The sequence below is a fragment of the Bacillus rossius genome, chromosome 18 (assembly GCF_032445375.1).
Source record: "Bacillus rossius redtenbacheri isolate Brsri chromosome 18, Brsri_v3, whole genome shotgun sequence".
Taxonomy (NCBI): Eukaryota; Metazoa; Arthropoda; class Insecta; order Phasmatodea; family Bacillidae; genus Bacillus; species Bacillus rossius.
This window is the reverse complement of record NC_086345.1, coordinates 18,305,478-18,322,937: the sequence shown is the minus strand read 5'-3', so window position 1 is coordinate 18,322,937 and position 17,460 is coordinate 18,305,478. Positions and strand designations below refer to the sequence as shown.

General features: G+C 36.5%; 1 protein-coding gene across 1 annotated transcript in view; it reads right to left on the bottom strand.

Moving 5' to 3' along the window:
• Positions 1-17,460, bottom strand: part of LOC134541044 (flotillin-1) — a 35,034-nt gene that overhangs the window by 15,904 nt on the left and 1,670 nt on the right. Inside the window, 6 exon segments of the mRNA XM_063384181.1 lie at positions 762-846; positions 2,092-2,222; positions 11,750-11,869; positions 14,325-14,468; positions 15,252-15,342; positions 16,443-16,518. Of these exon segments, the coding sequence (XP_063240251.1) occupies positions 762-846; positions 2,092-2,222; positions 11,750-11,869; positions 14,325-14,468; positions 15,252-15,342; positions 16,443-16,518 (647 nt within the window).

The window sequence follows — 17,460 nt, the reverse complement described above, 5'->3', positions numbered from 1 at the left end:
CTTCCCGCGCCTCAGCAGCGAACTACACTACTCTCGCGCGCCACACGAACGGGGGCTCCGATTCACTGTTTTCGCACCAAACGGATATTGGTATGCACAGCAAAATATTCTTCTAAATGGAATTGAAAAAATGAATAAGAACTACATATTTTTAATAAATTTGTACGGTATACATGAAAGCAACTGCATCGATGCAAAACACCTGTTCGCAATAAAAGCGTAATAAACAATTTAAAAGTCCAATCGTTGAAAATTTTTTGTTATCTTTTATAATAGGTTTAAGAGAAAGGTATGTTTGTTTGTACCCGGCGAAGCTCAGGCGATACACATCATTTACACATCAGGGAAAACCCTGCAGGACATATCTACCTATAGTTACTTGATGAACTGGAAATTTTTAATATTTTAACGCCTCCGCAACCCACCTTGGGAGCTTATTTTCGTGACATCCTTTCATAGTCTACGGAGTGGTTAAGGTAACTCTGGTTAGTAAACGGTTACCAAAACAAGCCATAGCTCTATTAAGGCTCGTGCTTTAAGTTTGTTCAGCTCTAAAGGAACTCACAAAGACAAACTCTAAAAATGCCCGACACATATAGTGCGTTTTGCTTAACCAAGATATTAACACATCCAGGTTTAGTTTGGAAACTTCATCTTGCCAAACAAATTTTCCACACTCTGAGAGCTTGTCGGAAAAATAAATTGCACACTTCTTTACTATGCATAACTAGTTAAAATAATCTACATAAAAGAATACTTACTTTGGTCTGAACTTCTACATCATAAGCAGCTTTCTTCAGTTCAAAATCTCTCTGAGCTTTCGCTATTTCAGTATCATTTAAAAATCTGTTAAAAAAAGAAAATACAATTAAACATTTTTCTGAGCAAATAGTATAATAAAAGGTAGCCTGTACAACAACTTTATAATAAATACTTATAAATAGCTAATAAATAGGCACCTCAGGATATTCTATACATTAGGACAAGATTATATGGTGAATTGGAAAGAAACACAAATAACACCAAAAAAGCATGTCAAAAAACAGCATAATACATTATCTCTTGCAAATTTAATGTTGGTGTACTGTCATTAAAATTTCATAAAGAAAATTGACTAAAGAATTTTTTTATTACTTATTTTGCTTTTGCTAAGGGTTGAAACTAGGGCTGATCCGATTTCCCCCACCTCCTTCATTTTCTAATACCGATGTCCAGACACACTCCACAGATTTCTGAGGAAACAACCAACAAGGCCACAATTTATAAACAAGTGAAACATATTTTTTTTTTTATAAATTTGTTGGTGAATTTCGTAAATTTATATTTAAATCTGAAATATACATGATCTAAAATAAGAGCAAGCTCATTGAAACACATCACATAATATTAATTACTATCACAATTTTCCTTTAAAAATACAAGTTGATTGACAAAGTGCGTCACAATCAACAAATAAACAAAGCATGTTTTTTTGAAAAAAAACCAAAGCTGTGCAAGTATTTCTTTTCTCGATACCACCGAAAGAACGAAAGAATCTCACGGACTCCTAATAGCTTTAGCCCTCCGGGGTTTTCTGTGTCCCTTTATAATTTCGAGGTACATACTTTGTTTGTGGTATCGTCTACCAATCAAACAGGGTGTTTTTTTTTTCTTTGTCGACCCGGCGCCCTTACAAGTCTCGGGACCGTCACGGGCACGGGTAACGGATCATGCCGTACACGTAATCAGAAATCGGCCAACTATTTCGAGGTACTTTGTTTGTGGTACTGTCTACCAATCAAGCAGGGTGTTTTTTTTTTCTTTGTTAAATTCGGCGCCCTTACAAGCCCCGGGACCCCCACGGGCGTGGGTAACGGATCAGAAATTGGCCGACCAGACAGTCGGCTGTGTCCCTAGCCCTAGACTCAGCCCTACCGACACCGCATGGCGATCTCCCAACATCATCCCGGGACCCCTCGTGACACCCAGACTACCCGTGGGGTCCGGTTGAGCCCGTCCAGGCTAGTAACTGCTCGCGAGGCTGGGGAACCCCGGCTCCGAGGCCGGTGGCGGGGGGGTCGAACGTCGGGCTGGTACAAGGGGCACACCCACCTGGAGGCCATGCGCTCCTCCTCGGCGATGGCCTCCTTGATCTGGGCGTCCCGCCGGGCCTCCGCCTCGCCGATGCGCGCGTCCCTCTTCACCTCCGCCGTGCGCGCCATGCCGAGACTCTTCAGGTAGCCCTGCGCACACGGGCAAGCACCTCAGCGTCCGACCCCTCGTCCCCACGTCCCTGGCCCCACCGTCGCCGGTGACGTTAAAACCAAAATTTAAAAAAAAATCTGTCGTCCGTAAAGTCGGTTTACGGACGATAGATTTAACGTGACGACGTCACGACAAAACATCGATGAAACGATTGCATACCTTTACGAATAAAATTGAATCATTTTTAATCTTAATAACAAAAGAATAAATACTTGAATTTATACCAGTAATCAAGATCTTTAAAATGCAAGAATAATTAACCTTTATTGCCGAAATTGTTGTTGTAATAAGCAATGAAAACCACATTAACTTTTCACTTCACTTTATGAACAGTCAACGAAACAGTTCACGTGTAGATGACTTTTAATTAATTTTAAAAACTGGTGTTTAGCTATAAATTTTAAATATAATTATAAACAAGTTTTCATATAAATAAACTGTAATCAAATATCTATCATCAATTATATGAATCACCATAATTTTTTAGTCAATTGTAACATGACCTATTATTACTGCACTCGCCGACAGCGTAACGGAACAATAAGCATAACGGAACAATGAGCATAACGGAACAATGAGCGTAACGGAACAATGAGCATAACAGAACACAGCGTAACGGAACAATGTGCATAACGGGACACTTTTTCGTGCGTGCAGCCAGCGTTCATCAATTTATTAGACGTCACGTCAAAAAAAATTTTAAGGTTCAATCCCACACACCATGTTGTTTCGTTACCTTTTTTTTTGGAGAGCTATTTCTAAAAATTTTAAAACTCTATAAATACCTCCCTTGCGTTTGTTCTTCTACCGCACACATTTTCAACAGATATTCACTTAGGGGTAGTATCAGGGACGTGAAAAGTCCGCAAGTGATGATAATTGGAATACCTGTGTGCAATTTTTGTGCTCGTGTGTGTGTGTATAAAGACACATACACAGGAGGTACCCAAAAGAAACCGAACCTTTTTTCTTTTAAAGTATTTATTTACAATTTTAAACAAAATGAAACTGAAAAGTACTCTCCACTGGCACTAATACAATTTTACTTTTTTTGACATTTTTTGATGTCATCTTCTGTGATGCCCAAAAGCGCCTGTGTTTTATTTTTTTATTTTTCACCTCAGCAATGTCGGCAATACGCTTTCCTTTCATGTCTCTTTACATTCTGAGAAATAAAAAGGAGTGTGAAAAAGGGGGGGGGGGGGGGGGGGGGGATGGCACAGGGAACATGAAATTTTTTTTGTCAAGAATTGGTGCAGAGATGAGAGAACAGGGGTGTTGTCATGGTGGAAAAACCAGCTGCCCGACTGCCACAAATCAGGCCTCTTCCGCTGCACACTGTTGTGCAATTTTTCAAAACTTCCAGGTAGAAAGCCTAGGTAACAGTCTTACCCTGTGGAACAAATTCTGAATGGACTACCCACCCTACATTAAAAAAACAAAAAAATCAACACTGTTTTAACATTTGATTTAACTTGACGAGCTTTGTTTTTAAATAATTTCAGACAGGGTTGGCTGATCTAAACCACAATGGTTTAAAACACGGTTTAACCATGGTTTAAACCAGATGGTTTTTTTAAAAGAATATAATTTTTTAATGAAAGGTCTAATTTCACTCTAATAACAAAAGTTTGCTCATTAATGTTTCTTGTGATTTACAAGAAGAAAAAATTAGATACTAATCAAGACCTTATCAATTATACTATCTGAATAGGTTGTAAATCATACCCAGCTACACACTGCTATAAAATTAAAAATATTAAATATTTGATTCATATTCTGTGGAAAATCCCAGACTGTACTGAAAATCCCCATTCTGTGGGAAACCCCAATTCTATTTCCTGTAGGGAAATACCCTTCACTAGAAGCGAATGTCGCACTTATCATTCTCAGACACTAACTCAGACACTCCCCTGACTAGGCGGGCCCCTCAAATGCAAAATCTGTGCTCGTGAGTCAACTTGAAAAGGATGTCCACATGAATATGCGATAAAATTTCCTTGACTTTTATCCAGACGAAAATTTCAATATTTTCCCGACTAATTTTTTAATCATAATTGACCTATTTTGCGATTTTCTGAAATAAATAACGAACATACAGTCTCCATCATTCCCATAGCCGGCCTAGAATTATACAACAAAAACAAAAATTCAAAAAGAACCTTGCGTATGCCATTTCATAGTGTGTATGACTGCGCACAAAGACACCACACGAAAAAAAAAAACCTTTAACATTCTGCACGTTAGCAAACTGGAGTATGATATACATTTACATGACTTTTCCAGGACAGCAGGTTAATTCCCTGACTTTCCAGAATGTGGACACACTGTTAAATAAGCTTGATTAAATTTGAGACCAAAAAATGTTTTTTTTTTTATAAATTATGCAAGGAATATTAATACGTCCAAATAAAATATTGTAGAAATAAAAAAAACTGTGAAGGTCCAACTGATATTATACCAAACTAAGAAGCAAATTTGAACAAATGCTGGAAAGCAGAAATTTAAAGGGGGAGGGGAGTGTTGAAATATTAAATATCCAAAAACAATAAAACAGTTATAACATTTCAAGCAAAATAACATGCCCAATACAAAAAAAAGTGCACGAAATAGCTGATTGGAGCTACGCATGGCATTCACAAACTGCTGATATCTACGCAATAAAACAATTGATCACTTACCTTTAACACTTCATACATTAAAAAAAAAGTGATTAGGTTCCTGGATCAAAATGTCAGTTTGCAATGAATGACACACAATGTTTTAAAATGCTTTGTCTGTTTACACAACCGGTTATTATGACTTAAGAGATTTTTAAGGACATGTTCCATTGATGTTTTTTTTCACTGTACATCATATAGAAACCACAAAAAATGAGTGAGAAAGATGAATACAAAAAAAAATCAGCCAATGTCAAGTGTTTAACAAATAGACAGCACAGAGAATTAAGCGGAATGAATTAGAAAAAACCATCATGACACAGACGAACGGTGGGCTGGCAACTACTAATCAGTTGCATTGACCTACGTTGTCGTTTTGTCTTTTTTTTTCTATTCTTGTAACAACCATCTCATAATTCCTACCCCACTGTGTTTGTTTGTGGAATATTTTTTTTTGGTGATTATTTCCTTCCACAGAATTCTCTCTGCTGTATAAACACTAAACGTTTGACATAGACTGATTTTGTCTTGTTTTTCTACGTAGTTTTGACTTAATTTTTCTCATTCAATTTATGGTTTTTCTATGACACAAAGCAAAAATCAGCAGTGGCGTACGTCCAAAAAAAATGTTTTAAATCAATCTGCCCCATTGCCTGAAACATTCAAAGAACAAGGTTACTATATTTATTTATTTTTCATTTCATTAAACATCTTGTCAGCAACAACGCCATCACAGAGGCATACATGCGATGGGCGAAGGAATTAGCTATGGCCTATAGTCAGCAACCCTCCTAGATTTGCCTGGAGCAATTTGGGAAAACGATGGAAAACTGAAATCACGACGGCAAGGACTACGATTTGATTGCGAGTCCATTGTTCTTAACACTTCCTTCACCTATCTTGATAAAATTTTAATTCACCACAAATTCAAAAAAAAGTTAAAAAATAAACCACAAGTCCTGTGTGACATCCTTTTTAAATGGTATACATAACATGTAACACAATGTTTATATTTACTTAAGTTCTCAACAGTTAATCAACTTTTAATTTCGATGATATTCAAAATCATCTGCTGATCGTGCAGTGCGGCCAAATCGTGAACGCAACACACACGAACATGTAGAAAACCACGCACATGATCACGGATTAAAAAAAAGCAAAATAAACATAGATATTCAATATAAACCACAAATCATTCCAAAAATTCTATTAATTAAAATAATTTTCAATAATAATCACATCAAAACAACTCTTTTGCCACGTCACGTATAATTACCTACATTATTTTAGCTGACAATCCAAAGAGGTGGCAATACACAGAAACATGCCATGAAGGTTGTAGACCATAGAACTTTGATGGTGACTGTTAATAAACGTGAATTTAACACACAAATAAAATAAAGGGTGCCTTCTATATATAAGTGTGTGTATACTAGTTTTAATAGTGTTAGAAAAAATACTAACTATAATGTAAAATAGTGAAACAGGAACCAACTGTGATGTGGCCAAACACATGCAGTGGACAAACAGTGCAGTGTTACAAGTTACGGTTGTAACGTGGAAAATAGAACATACCTTGGCCCCCTTGAAGCGAAAAAAAAAAAAAGCCAAGAAATAGCATTGTAAAGGGAACTATCAATATACACACAGGTAAACATGTTCACTTGGTTTCTACTTTACATACTTAGCTAGCCAAACTGTCAACCGGACCAACTTTAACAAATGGGCTAAGAATTCACTCTTAACACAATATATTTAAAGCAAAATACATTAATATTACTATTATTTATTTACAATATAAATAATCGATAATTGTATTATGACAGGTAAATCACCAAACTAGTGGAAGAAACTTAAGGAACTATAAGTTACGTGACACAAATAATAATACCACGTATGTTACAAAGGAAATCATCACACATATTTACATGAAATAAAACAATTTTGAAATTAAGGGTCTGTCATGTTGAAGATTTGCTATTTTTTTTTTTTTTTTTGGCTACATTGAGGGACTCCAAAATATGTTCGTGATGTGCAAGACATTTTAAAAGCTGTCCTTCAACATATTTTTGTAACATGATTTCTTTTTGTAGAAAAGCAGACTGTGAACTTAATTACAAATTCATAGGAGTTGAATACACTATGGATTCGACCAAGGTATTTTTCCAAGTGAGCTGGAAAATGTTCAATGGATCATGAATCATTTCATCCCGATTTTTTTGTGATTTTTTTCCTGAAACCTAAGAGTTGCCGTTTATCTTGCTACAGGAATATCTCAAAAATCACAGGCAACATGTATTTAAAAAAAAAAAAAAAAAAAAAAAAACTAAAATTTAATTTACTACTTTTGTAAATAATTCGCTTAACAAAATAAGCATAATAATGTCAATGTTGTTGATATCAGCTTGGCAATAAATGCTCACATCATCTTCACCCTTTAATCGTTTGTTGAACTTTGACATACAAATTTGGACAAAACATTTTGACATACTGACAGAAAATTTTGAGCACACTGCTAGAACATATTGGACATAGCGACAGAACATATTGGACATACCGATAGACCATATTGGACAAAATGATTTAACATATTGGACATACTGGTTGAACATACTGGACGTTCTGACAGAACATATTGGACATACTGATAGAACATATTGGACATAGTGACAGAACATATTGGACATGAGTTTACACAGAAATTCATTTAGGGAGAAGGAGGAGACAGAACCACTTTGCCCACTGTCTGCTTTCAAATTCTTTTCTTTTGTTGGTTGGAATGATAACATGTAAAACTGTACAGAAACGAAAACTGACAGTAACAATAAACTCTGAGTGAACTAGAAATGTCGGCAGCACAGTAAGGTCAATATCTGGAAACCAGCTGAAAAAAATATTAATGAGAGTGATCCAAACGGTGCTGGAATATCAATGAATGATTGAGTTCAAGAGGGTATAGTAGTTATACTTTTCACCTGATTTTTAATCTCTTTTTTTGCTTTTTGATGTGTAACATCTTAGATCTTGGTACACAGCATTTGGTGGGAGACATTTTGTGAATGTGATGGAAGTCAATGACAGAAAATGTGATAACAACCATGGTGCTGGCATCTGTGATGGATGGTACGAACCAAAGTTCACAAATTCAAAGGGAAACTTTAGAGTATTAACTGTTTAATGAATTTTAACAAGAGGGGAAGTATTTTAAAAAAGATTCCTTGTTGAAAATCAGATCAAAATCCAAGGTTAGGTATTTTTTAAAATTCTTTTTTCATTTTTAACGGAGCAGTTGCATTATATATAGTTTAAAAGTTTGCTCAGAAAATTGAATGCTACGATAGTTGGCATAGCTGCTCCGGGCAGCAAATTCTAGCAAATGTGTGATCGAGAAATGTAGTTGAAAACACAACTCGTGTATCATTCATCACGTTCGGATTTACTTGAAAAAAAAAAAATTCTACGATAGATTTGGTGTCCCAAGGCCGGAGTTTTGTATCGTAAGTGCATCTGCAACATCCGAAAAACGTGAATTCGCTTGTTACCGAGGTTAGTCGTTGCACATCTCTGGTGAGTACGTACTGAAAGGCTCGCTCACATTTCTTCTGTGCATCGGTACATTTTGTGCATACAGATGTGTGCATGTGCATGCAGTTGTGTATGCAAGCATTGTGGGGGGGGGGGGGGGGGGGGGGCGAGGCAGACACTACAGTCACATGTCTGATGGTTCACTTCGCACAATGCCTTTGTTCCCTCGCAATTAACAGTCGTAACTGGCAGTACGAATCCACACCCGTTACCGACATACAAATTTTCTCTGAAGCTAAATGTTTCTACAAACTAAACAACACAACCAAAAAAAAAAAACTGTTTCCTTTCATCATTGAAGCATCCAAAATTGGAAAATTATCAAAAGCCATTTTGAGATAATGAAAAAAAAAAAAAATTAAATTTCTTAGATTCTGATGAATACTTTTTGGATCATTTGTGCTTTTCTTGCCACACAAAGAAACCATGATATTCTCAATATGATAATGTACCGACACTGTAATATTAATACTATATAAATCGATATATTTATGAACAAAATAAAACCTACTGACTCACTTGTCAAAAATTATCCGAAACTGTAAGACCTACAATCTTTAAATTTGGCACTATATTCCTTTCGCTACATAGGCATCCACTAAGAACAGATTTTTATGTAAATCAATTTCCAAGGGTGGTTCCAGAGATGTTAAAAACCAAAATTTCGCGATTTTCAACAATAAGTTCCATTGACTTCATACTCCAGTTAATTCTCACACTCTCGCTGGAAATTAGTGATGGGTCAAATTCCAAATTTTCACGAATCCAAATCTCGAAATTATAATCCCAAAGATTATCTCGAAAGTACCCCTCGAATCCGAATCTTAGGTCTCAAAGGTCAAAAATAAAATAATGCACAAGAAATGAAAAATATTAACTATTGTGTGTACCCTCTAAGTGTTTGTTTCATAAACTAAGTTTCCAGTGTCAAAACATACTGAATTTTTATTTATATATTTACAAGTAAAAGTACGCTATCTTGGGGAAAAGTAACAAGATAGGTATGAAAAACAAATTGACCAGGTAAAATTTAGAGATTATCAGCATTGAATTTTTTAATTTACTCTATTTCCTCTAATATTTTTCTTCAAATATTTTTTCCTTGAATATTGAATCGTTCAAATACTAAGGATTTGATGGATTCAAATATTTTTCCTCGAATATACTGAATCCTTCAAATACCAAGGATTTAATGATATTCCGAGGATTTGAGGATTTGATTGGCCCATCCCTACTGAAAATGTATAAGTGAAACTACCATATTGAACATATACACTAACAAATGCTCATCTCTTGCTGTAGTGAATTCATTTCAATTGCACACATTCAAAGTTAAAACTATTCTACTTCAAAAACATTAAATGAAATTTCATAATGCAGAAGAGAGAGTATTCTAACTTCTAAGACACACTGCTTTTGCTACACTAATATTTTTTTACACTATTTATATAACTTAAATCCACATTACTATGCACGTGCAAATAATATTTCATCAAACCTCAGTAGGCTATGCACTACCATAAACATTTCTCATACTCAACAGAAAGTCTGACAATCAAACTGTAAACATTCACTGCAAATAATTCTGTCATTCACTGCGTCTTAAAACAAATTTTGTTTTGCCCATTTTTCAGGATATACAAAAATATACAATCCCCAATCAGAATACTTAAAAAAAAAATCAACTTTTGTGCAACATGGATTTTTGAATGCTACATACATTTCCAATTTACTACTTTACTCCTAGTACTAATGATATACATTTGCATGACCAAGTTTTTGGCTGCAAACATTTAAGAAGAAAATTTAAAAAAAAAATTATACTTCTTTATACACATATAAATGAATCAACACATGCACTACGTAGTTTCCTAGCAATTACGTAATTTAAACTCTGAACATACTTAACACTGCCACTGTGCAAACTATGACTAAATGACATTTAAGTAGTGCTACGCTGTAGACAACAACATGCAAAAGGAAAGAAGACAATATTGCAGTCTCTTTGTAACTACAGTCACAATATTAAAATTTGAAGCAGTGTTCAACTTGTAACAACCCAGGTTATTGGTCTCCCACTTCGTAAATGAGTTTACTAAAGATTTATTATGTTTTTTTTATAATCTTGGTTAGGTTTTCTATCATTACGTAAATAACAGCTGTTTATTCTTTTGAGACGCAAAAGGTTTGATAAACATAGTTAACATTTTTAAAATTTTTTTTTAAAAATAATTCTAATGGTTGATTTACTTTATTATGAAAAAGTCATATACAGATATTTTTACTTAATTTTTGCTTACACATTTAAGTTTTGATGTGCTTTCACATTGTGATATGGTTTTTAGTACGGAAGAGAGATGATAAAACATACCGTGACAAGGAAGTCAAGATGGAAAGAGATCGTGATAGTCACGTGAAACTAAAAGGCGTGAGAAAGACTGTAGGGAATTGACTGTGTGTAATATGTATTGTGTCACTGGTCGAAACAGTAAGCTGTGCTGTGATTGGTTGTTGATGGGCATCACCAGTCCAGCTCCTTCCAGTGAACAAGAAGCTTTAGTCATGGGCCGCCAATTTAGCCATCACTCGGGCAACTGCGAGAATAGGTGTGTTGGGGGGACGCGAATTCGCCAAATGAACGTTTTAATGTAGCGCAGAAAAGAATTCCACGCCTGTGGTCCGGGCCGTGCTGAGGAACATTATTTCGGAAAATTTTGCAATTACGAGTTTTCGACCACAGGTGGCAGTGGAGTCTCAGTTGGAGCCATTTGATATAAATTGATGGCTCTGCCATGGTCTGTCGGCCATTTTTACAGTACATCACAAGTGACTACGGAATTTAATTAAACAACAGCAAGTAAATATTGTGCCCAAGAGATGAAACCAATTTGTTTTGAGAAGTTGAACAGTGAGTTTCTGCGCTATCGATTCAAAGGTTACTGCATCGTAAAATGGCAGCCACATCCAGTGTTTGGTAGAGAGAAAAATAAATCGACACACTTCATTTGTGACTTCTTTCATTCATGCAACGGCATTTTTCAAGGCGAACAGGCCTAACATCAAAAAGTAAAATCCTACGGAACTGAAGAGGTTCTCGGTGCCCAGACAAAAATACTTCAAGTTTATATGCACCTGCAGTTCAGATCATAGCTAGCCGGTGAGCAGTCTGGATCGGCACAAATCGATACAATCAGTCTCTGTCCCAGCGACACACACTACATCATTTGTTGGATTGCAACAACATGAACAATCATGCTCACCTCCTCATCACGAATGTCCTTGAGGGTGTACGAGACGACGGTGATGCCCATATTGACCAGGTCAGAGGACGCCACTTCGAAAACCTGCTTGCTGAACTTCTTTCTGTCCTTGTAGATTTCCTGCGAACATCATCGTGAAATAATCACCAAAAAACCAGCGCGTGTTCTGGAAATTAACAACTACCTTACAAAATGAGAGTGTCTACAAGTATCTAGTAAAATTACCTAAAGGGTAGAATACCTCTGTCACAGAACAATAATTATTTCTGGTACCAATTTAAAATGTTTAATTTTATCTCCGGAATACCGTGTTTTATCGCATAATCGTCGCACATTTTATTCTAAAATCAAGTTTGAAAAGTAGGGGTGTGACGATTATGCGTAAAAAAATTTTTTTTTGTTAGATAAAGTATTTATAAAAACAAAACCCATTCATGGAAAGTACATTTATTTACAAAGTGAAGTATAAAAGAGCACGCCAAACAATTTAATTTAATAAGTCATGCAACAAAAACCTTTCTTCAACTTTAAATAGAAAAACAAAATCTGTGATCCAAATGCAAGCCGAACGAATGCGTAACTACAGTAGTAAACACCACGAGTGAGCGGGATATTAAATGTAGTTAACTCGGTTCCGCATAGAGAGCGCGCGTTGCATGCAATCGGCGAGATATCGATATTCGACTACGTGTGCGCGCTCTATACGGGAAGCAACATAACCAAACAGTAATGATTGCAACGAGCGCTGGCTACATTTTTGTAAGCGGTACACTGCGGCGACGCAGACGAACAATGAAGGTTATAACGTTTAAAAAGTCTTTAAAAGAAAATTTACACATAAGACAGCTTCGTATTTCCGTTATTTAAATAAGTACGCTGTAATTTCTGAATAAATATTATATTTATATTTTAATTTTAAAATACATCTTTTTATACAGAAAAGATACCTACACAAAGCGCTCAGCATCTAATAGCGGGACCAAAAACATCATGCAACGTTTACACGAGAGGTATTTTTTTTAATATAAATTTTGACGCACTAAAATATGGGTGTGACGATTACGCGCGTGGGACAATTATGCGATAAAAGAGGGTATTTCATAATGTTTTAAGTGTTTTCTTCTCACTATAGCTTATACTAATTTCATGTTTACTCTTTATTGCAAATAAAAATTTTGCTGTTATACTAGTAGACCAATGAAAAGTCTTGTTTCTTCAAAGCATAAATTGAGGAACATGATTTTAAGCTATTATATGTATTATTTTAGGAACTGAACATTCAAAATTGAATCATTCTTGCTTGAGTGCAGTATATGTTGTTACTGTCAAGTTACATGAAAATTAAGGAATTTGATTTTTATATGCAGGTACGTATGCTATTTGATGACAAATGTCCATTACTTTCAGAACTTTTTTAGGACCTTTTACCAATATATATTATTTTTAGTTTTTTAATAAAAGAGTCATCTACATACACAACCAATATTAAACATCAGAAAATGCAATAAAATATTTTCTACAATCCACAGGAAATTTAAGTTAGACAAAAAGCTAAAACTATGTTTCTAGTGTTCTCCAGAATGAGGTTTCTATTATTGAGGTTTGAATGTACATGCATAAAAGTAATACTGTAAGAATTTTTAAGTACTTACAAGGTCAAACATTTTTACGATAAAAGCCAGCATTGTTCACCTCTCGTCAAGGTTAAACATAAGTCTCTTGCACACATACAGTTGTAGAGAAACACAGTCAACAAACGTTTGTTTACATAACGATAAGATAACACTAAATTCTGAAGGGGTTATGGTTTTCATTTTCCATCTTTTTGTCCAACACAGATAATAGGAAACACAACTTTCCCCCTCGACCAAGACCAAAATTTAAAGTAACGAGTGATACAAATCATCAAATTCCTGACCATTACCCAAAATTTCAGTTTTTCCCTTACCATTAAAGTCTTTAAGTTGACCTAACTGTTTACTGGCCTCTTTCCAAATACCTATTTTTTTTTTGCTGAAAATTTTTCGATTTGTAGTTTTAAGTGTGCATATTCTAGATTCCTTACTTCCAGTGACCATTTTCCGAATACCTGGCCCGTAAAGATTGTTTGTTTTTTTCGGAAATGTACGAATTGCCCCTGGTTTTTATCTTTGAAAGATTTGTGCAACGGGAGTGCGCGACTTGACGTAAGCTTTCGGACATACGCCATTGCTAAGCACATGCATGTCTGCAGGAGAAAACTAAAAAAAAAATACCCAAAAAGACAAAAAAAACACAAATTAAGCAAAAAAAAACATTTTTTCTTTGTTTTTCCTTTGTTTGTTGACCATATTCCTGTTGTGGAATATTATGCGGTGTTTATATCCTGTTGACGACAGCAAATTTTTTTTTGCTTGATTTGTGTTTTTTGTCTTTTGGGTATTTTTTTGTAGTCTTCTCCTACAGACGTACGTGTGCTAAGCAATGGCGCGTGTCCGGAAGCTCGCATCGAGTCTCGCCCCCTGGTTCACTCCCCCGAGTAGTTCCCGCAGCGGGGGGAGAGAGGCGCGGGCGCGGTCGGCGATGGGGGGCCCACCTCGACGGTCATGCTGCCCATGATGGCCCGCTGGTGGCCCTCCAGGGTGACCAGGGCGATGTGCAGGATCTCGCCCTCCGACTTGCCCAGGAACTGCTCGCAGGCCGCCAGCAGCATCTCCTCGTTCTGGCCCTGGATCTTCACCTGCACACGACCAACGCGCCCTCAGCACGGCTCCACGCTTCCCGGAACAGCGGCCACATCTCCAGCTTTCATTATCAAACTGCATTTTCAGAAGAGTGAGGATGGCACACGCGGTCTCCACACTCCCACTCTCAGCACGCGCATCATGTGCACGGTACCAGGTCCAGAGGCGTAGCCAGGGGGAGGGGGGGTTTAGGGGTTGAAACCCCCCCCTCCCCTTAGCAACAAATCTTTAATTAATTTCTTATTCATCACTCAAACAAATTTCATATTAAAATTAATAAAATTTTTACCATTACAATATTTAAATTTAAGTAGCAAAAAAATTGCTAAAATAGCACTATTTTACACCTTTCAAATCCAAATTTTCCCGGGGGAGGACCCCAGGACCCCCTGCTTTAATACGGGGGGGCCATGCCTCTTAACACCTCCCATACACAAATCCTGGCTACGCCACTGACCAGGTCTCCCGGGTGGGGTCCACCAACGTGAACCATTTAAGAACGCGCTGAGGGCGGAAGAGTATAGCTACGTTTCCAGCTTTTATTATTAAACTGCATTTTCAGAACAATGAAAATGGCTACAAAAGAATGTTTTCGGAACGGTTTTCGTGCGTGGAACTTCCGGTAGAGACTCGCGTTACACTTTTTACATTTGTTACGGTTGCAGCTACACTCTCACAATTATTCACAAGTAAAGAAGTGAACATGAGGAAAATCATCGGGCGCAACCAATGGTATATGAAAGTGTAACGCGCGACCGATGCAATCCGAGGACTCTCACCTGTGCGATTCCCGTGACGGAGATCGGGACGCCCTGGCTCGTGTACACGGTGGGGCTCTCAACCTGCAGGGTCATGGTGTTCAGGGATATCCTGCGAACGACACCGCGAGGAAGGTGAGTGAGCAGAGTGGCTCAGATGTTCTCTCAGGGTTGTTCATTCCAGATGCTGAACATTCATGTCAGGTACTGACTCAGACACTTAGCAAAGTCAAAAACATCGGAATTTGGCCAGCGTCCACGCGAAATTGATGAAATTTCCCTGACATTCCCTGACCAAAATTTCTTATTTCCCTGACTAATTTTTCTTATAAATTATGTACCTATTTTGCAAATTTTCTGAATACATAAAACATTAAACCAAATTTTTCAATCCCTTATCTGGAACTTACAATACAATACAATACAATACAATACAATACAAAAAAATGCTACTTTACATCAAATTAGTAGTAAAAATATTTTCAACATTAAAATTACATGAAATTAACTATAATAAGTTTACATAATCAATTCTTTCCTCCGCACTTCACCTACATTGCGTCAACTTCTACACATGGCATTTATTACCTGGTTTCAAAGACTGATGTCCATCTTAGAAGCTATCACAAAATTAGCCACCAAAAACCTTCAAAATCCTCCCGATGGTGGCGGACGCTCGCTCGCGGGCATATCCCGCTCAAAATGGAAAGGAATTCAGAATTCAACCGCTTTCGTGGGGAGGACGGCTCATGGCACCATACAATAAATAATAAACCATAACAAAAGGAAGAACATCATTTATTCATTTAGAGCCAATTCATGGAGATACGCCATACAATTCACATACTCACAGAGAATTCGTGGAAGTAAAATGATGATGATGATGATGATGATGATGATGATGATGATGATGATGATAAGAGTAATAATAATAATAGTTCTCAGTGTGTTTATGACGTATTACTCTTTTGGTCTGTGTCCATTCTAGAGGTTTTCCGACGTCATCTAGTAAAACTGGCGTCTGTCCTCGAAATTGTTTTTGAATTGACTTGAAACAACTCTCCCCACTAACTACAAGAATCATATATAGAGTTTGTGAGGATAAGTTACGAAAATTTCAAGCTACCCCTCCTTGATCTTTTTAAAAAAAAAAAAAAAAAAAAAAAGGAGGGGCCATTGCCGTATCCCCCCGCTGATAGGCCTCGCGCTCACCTCTGCACGCACTGTATCGCCGGCCACACGAACGCCCTTCCCCCCGGGACGAGAAGTGGCTTGGTGTAGCAGCATCCTGCGCAATTACAAAAGCAACCACGCACTCGTAAACATTTCCGATATCTCTTAACAGCCGGGAGGCAAAAAAGAAACTGCCGACCGAAAACCAATTGTTTGTATCCGTTTTATTTCCATTATTAACCTTGTTAAGTTGGTGTTCACAATTGTGCAGAGTATTCACATCACACATCTTCCATCAACTATCTGATCCATTGCAATCAAAATAACATTTTTTAACAAAAAAAATTGTTTTTAAACCGATCATTTTTAAAGGGCTTGCACTCAAAAAACAGTTATAAAATTCAGATGATCATCTAGTTTGCTAACCTACCAAGAGGTGTTATTACAGCTGACAAAAAAATATTACCCCCCCCCCCCCCCCCCCAAAAAAAAAAAAAAAATTAATGACAAAATTTTACAGCTCTGCTTCTCAGAACATTAGCAAAGTGCAAAAGGCAGGCATGTCTACCTGCTGCATTTAATAACTTATTTTAAAAAAAATAACAAGTAAGGTTACTATTCTAAAATAATCGTTTATCCAAAAAAAAATTCTAAAGAGGTTTTTTAATACTATTAAGTAAAAAAAAAATATTTTGAATGCCACTAGCCTAACCCAACCACCATTGACACCAATTTACAATTTTTTAAATAAAGCTTAGCATAACTACCTGGCATAATCAACTGTTCATAACATTTTTACAGTATGTATTTTAAATAAAGATTAACTTAGATAATAAAGCAACTGAACAATTTTGCAGTATTTCAAATATAGCTAGCAAAACTGTTCAAAGCTGTAAACATCTTGAAAAATGTATTGCAATGCTGTATTACGGAATCATCAAATATAACGAGAAAAAAAAAAAACCATTTTCCAAATTTTATTTCAACGTTTACAGACGAACCCCTAATCTAGGAAAATTACAGATATGTCAAACTTGAAATGCTCGAGCTACAGGAA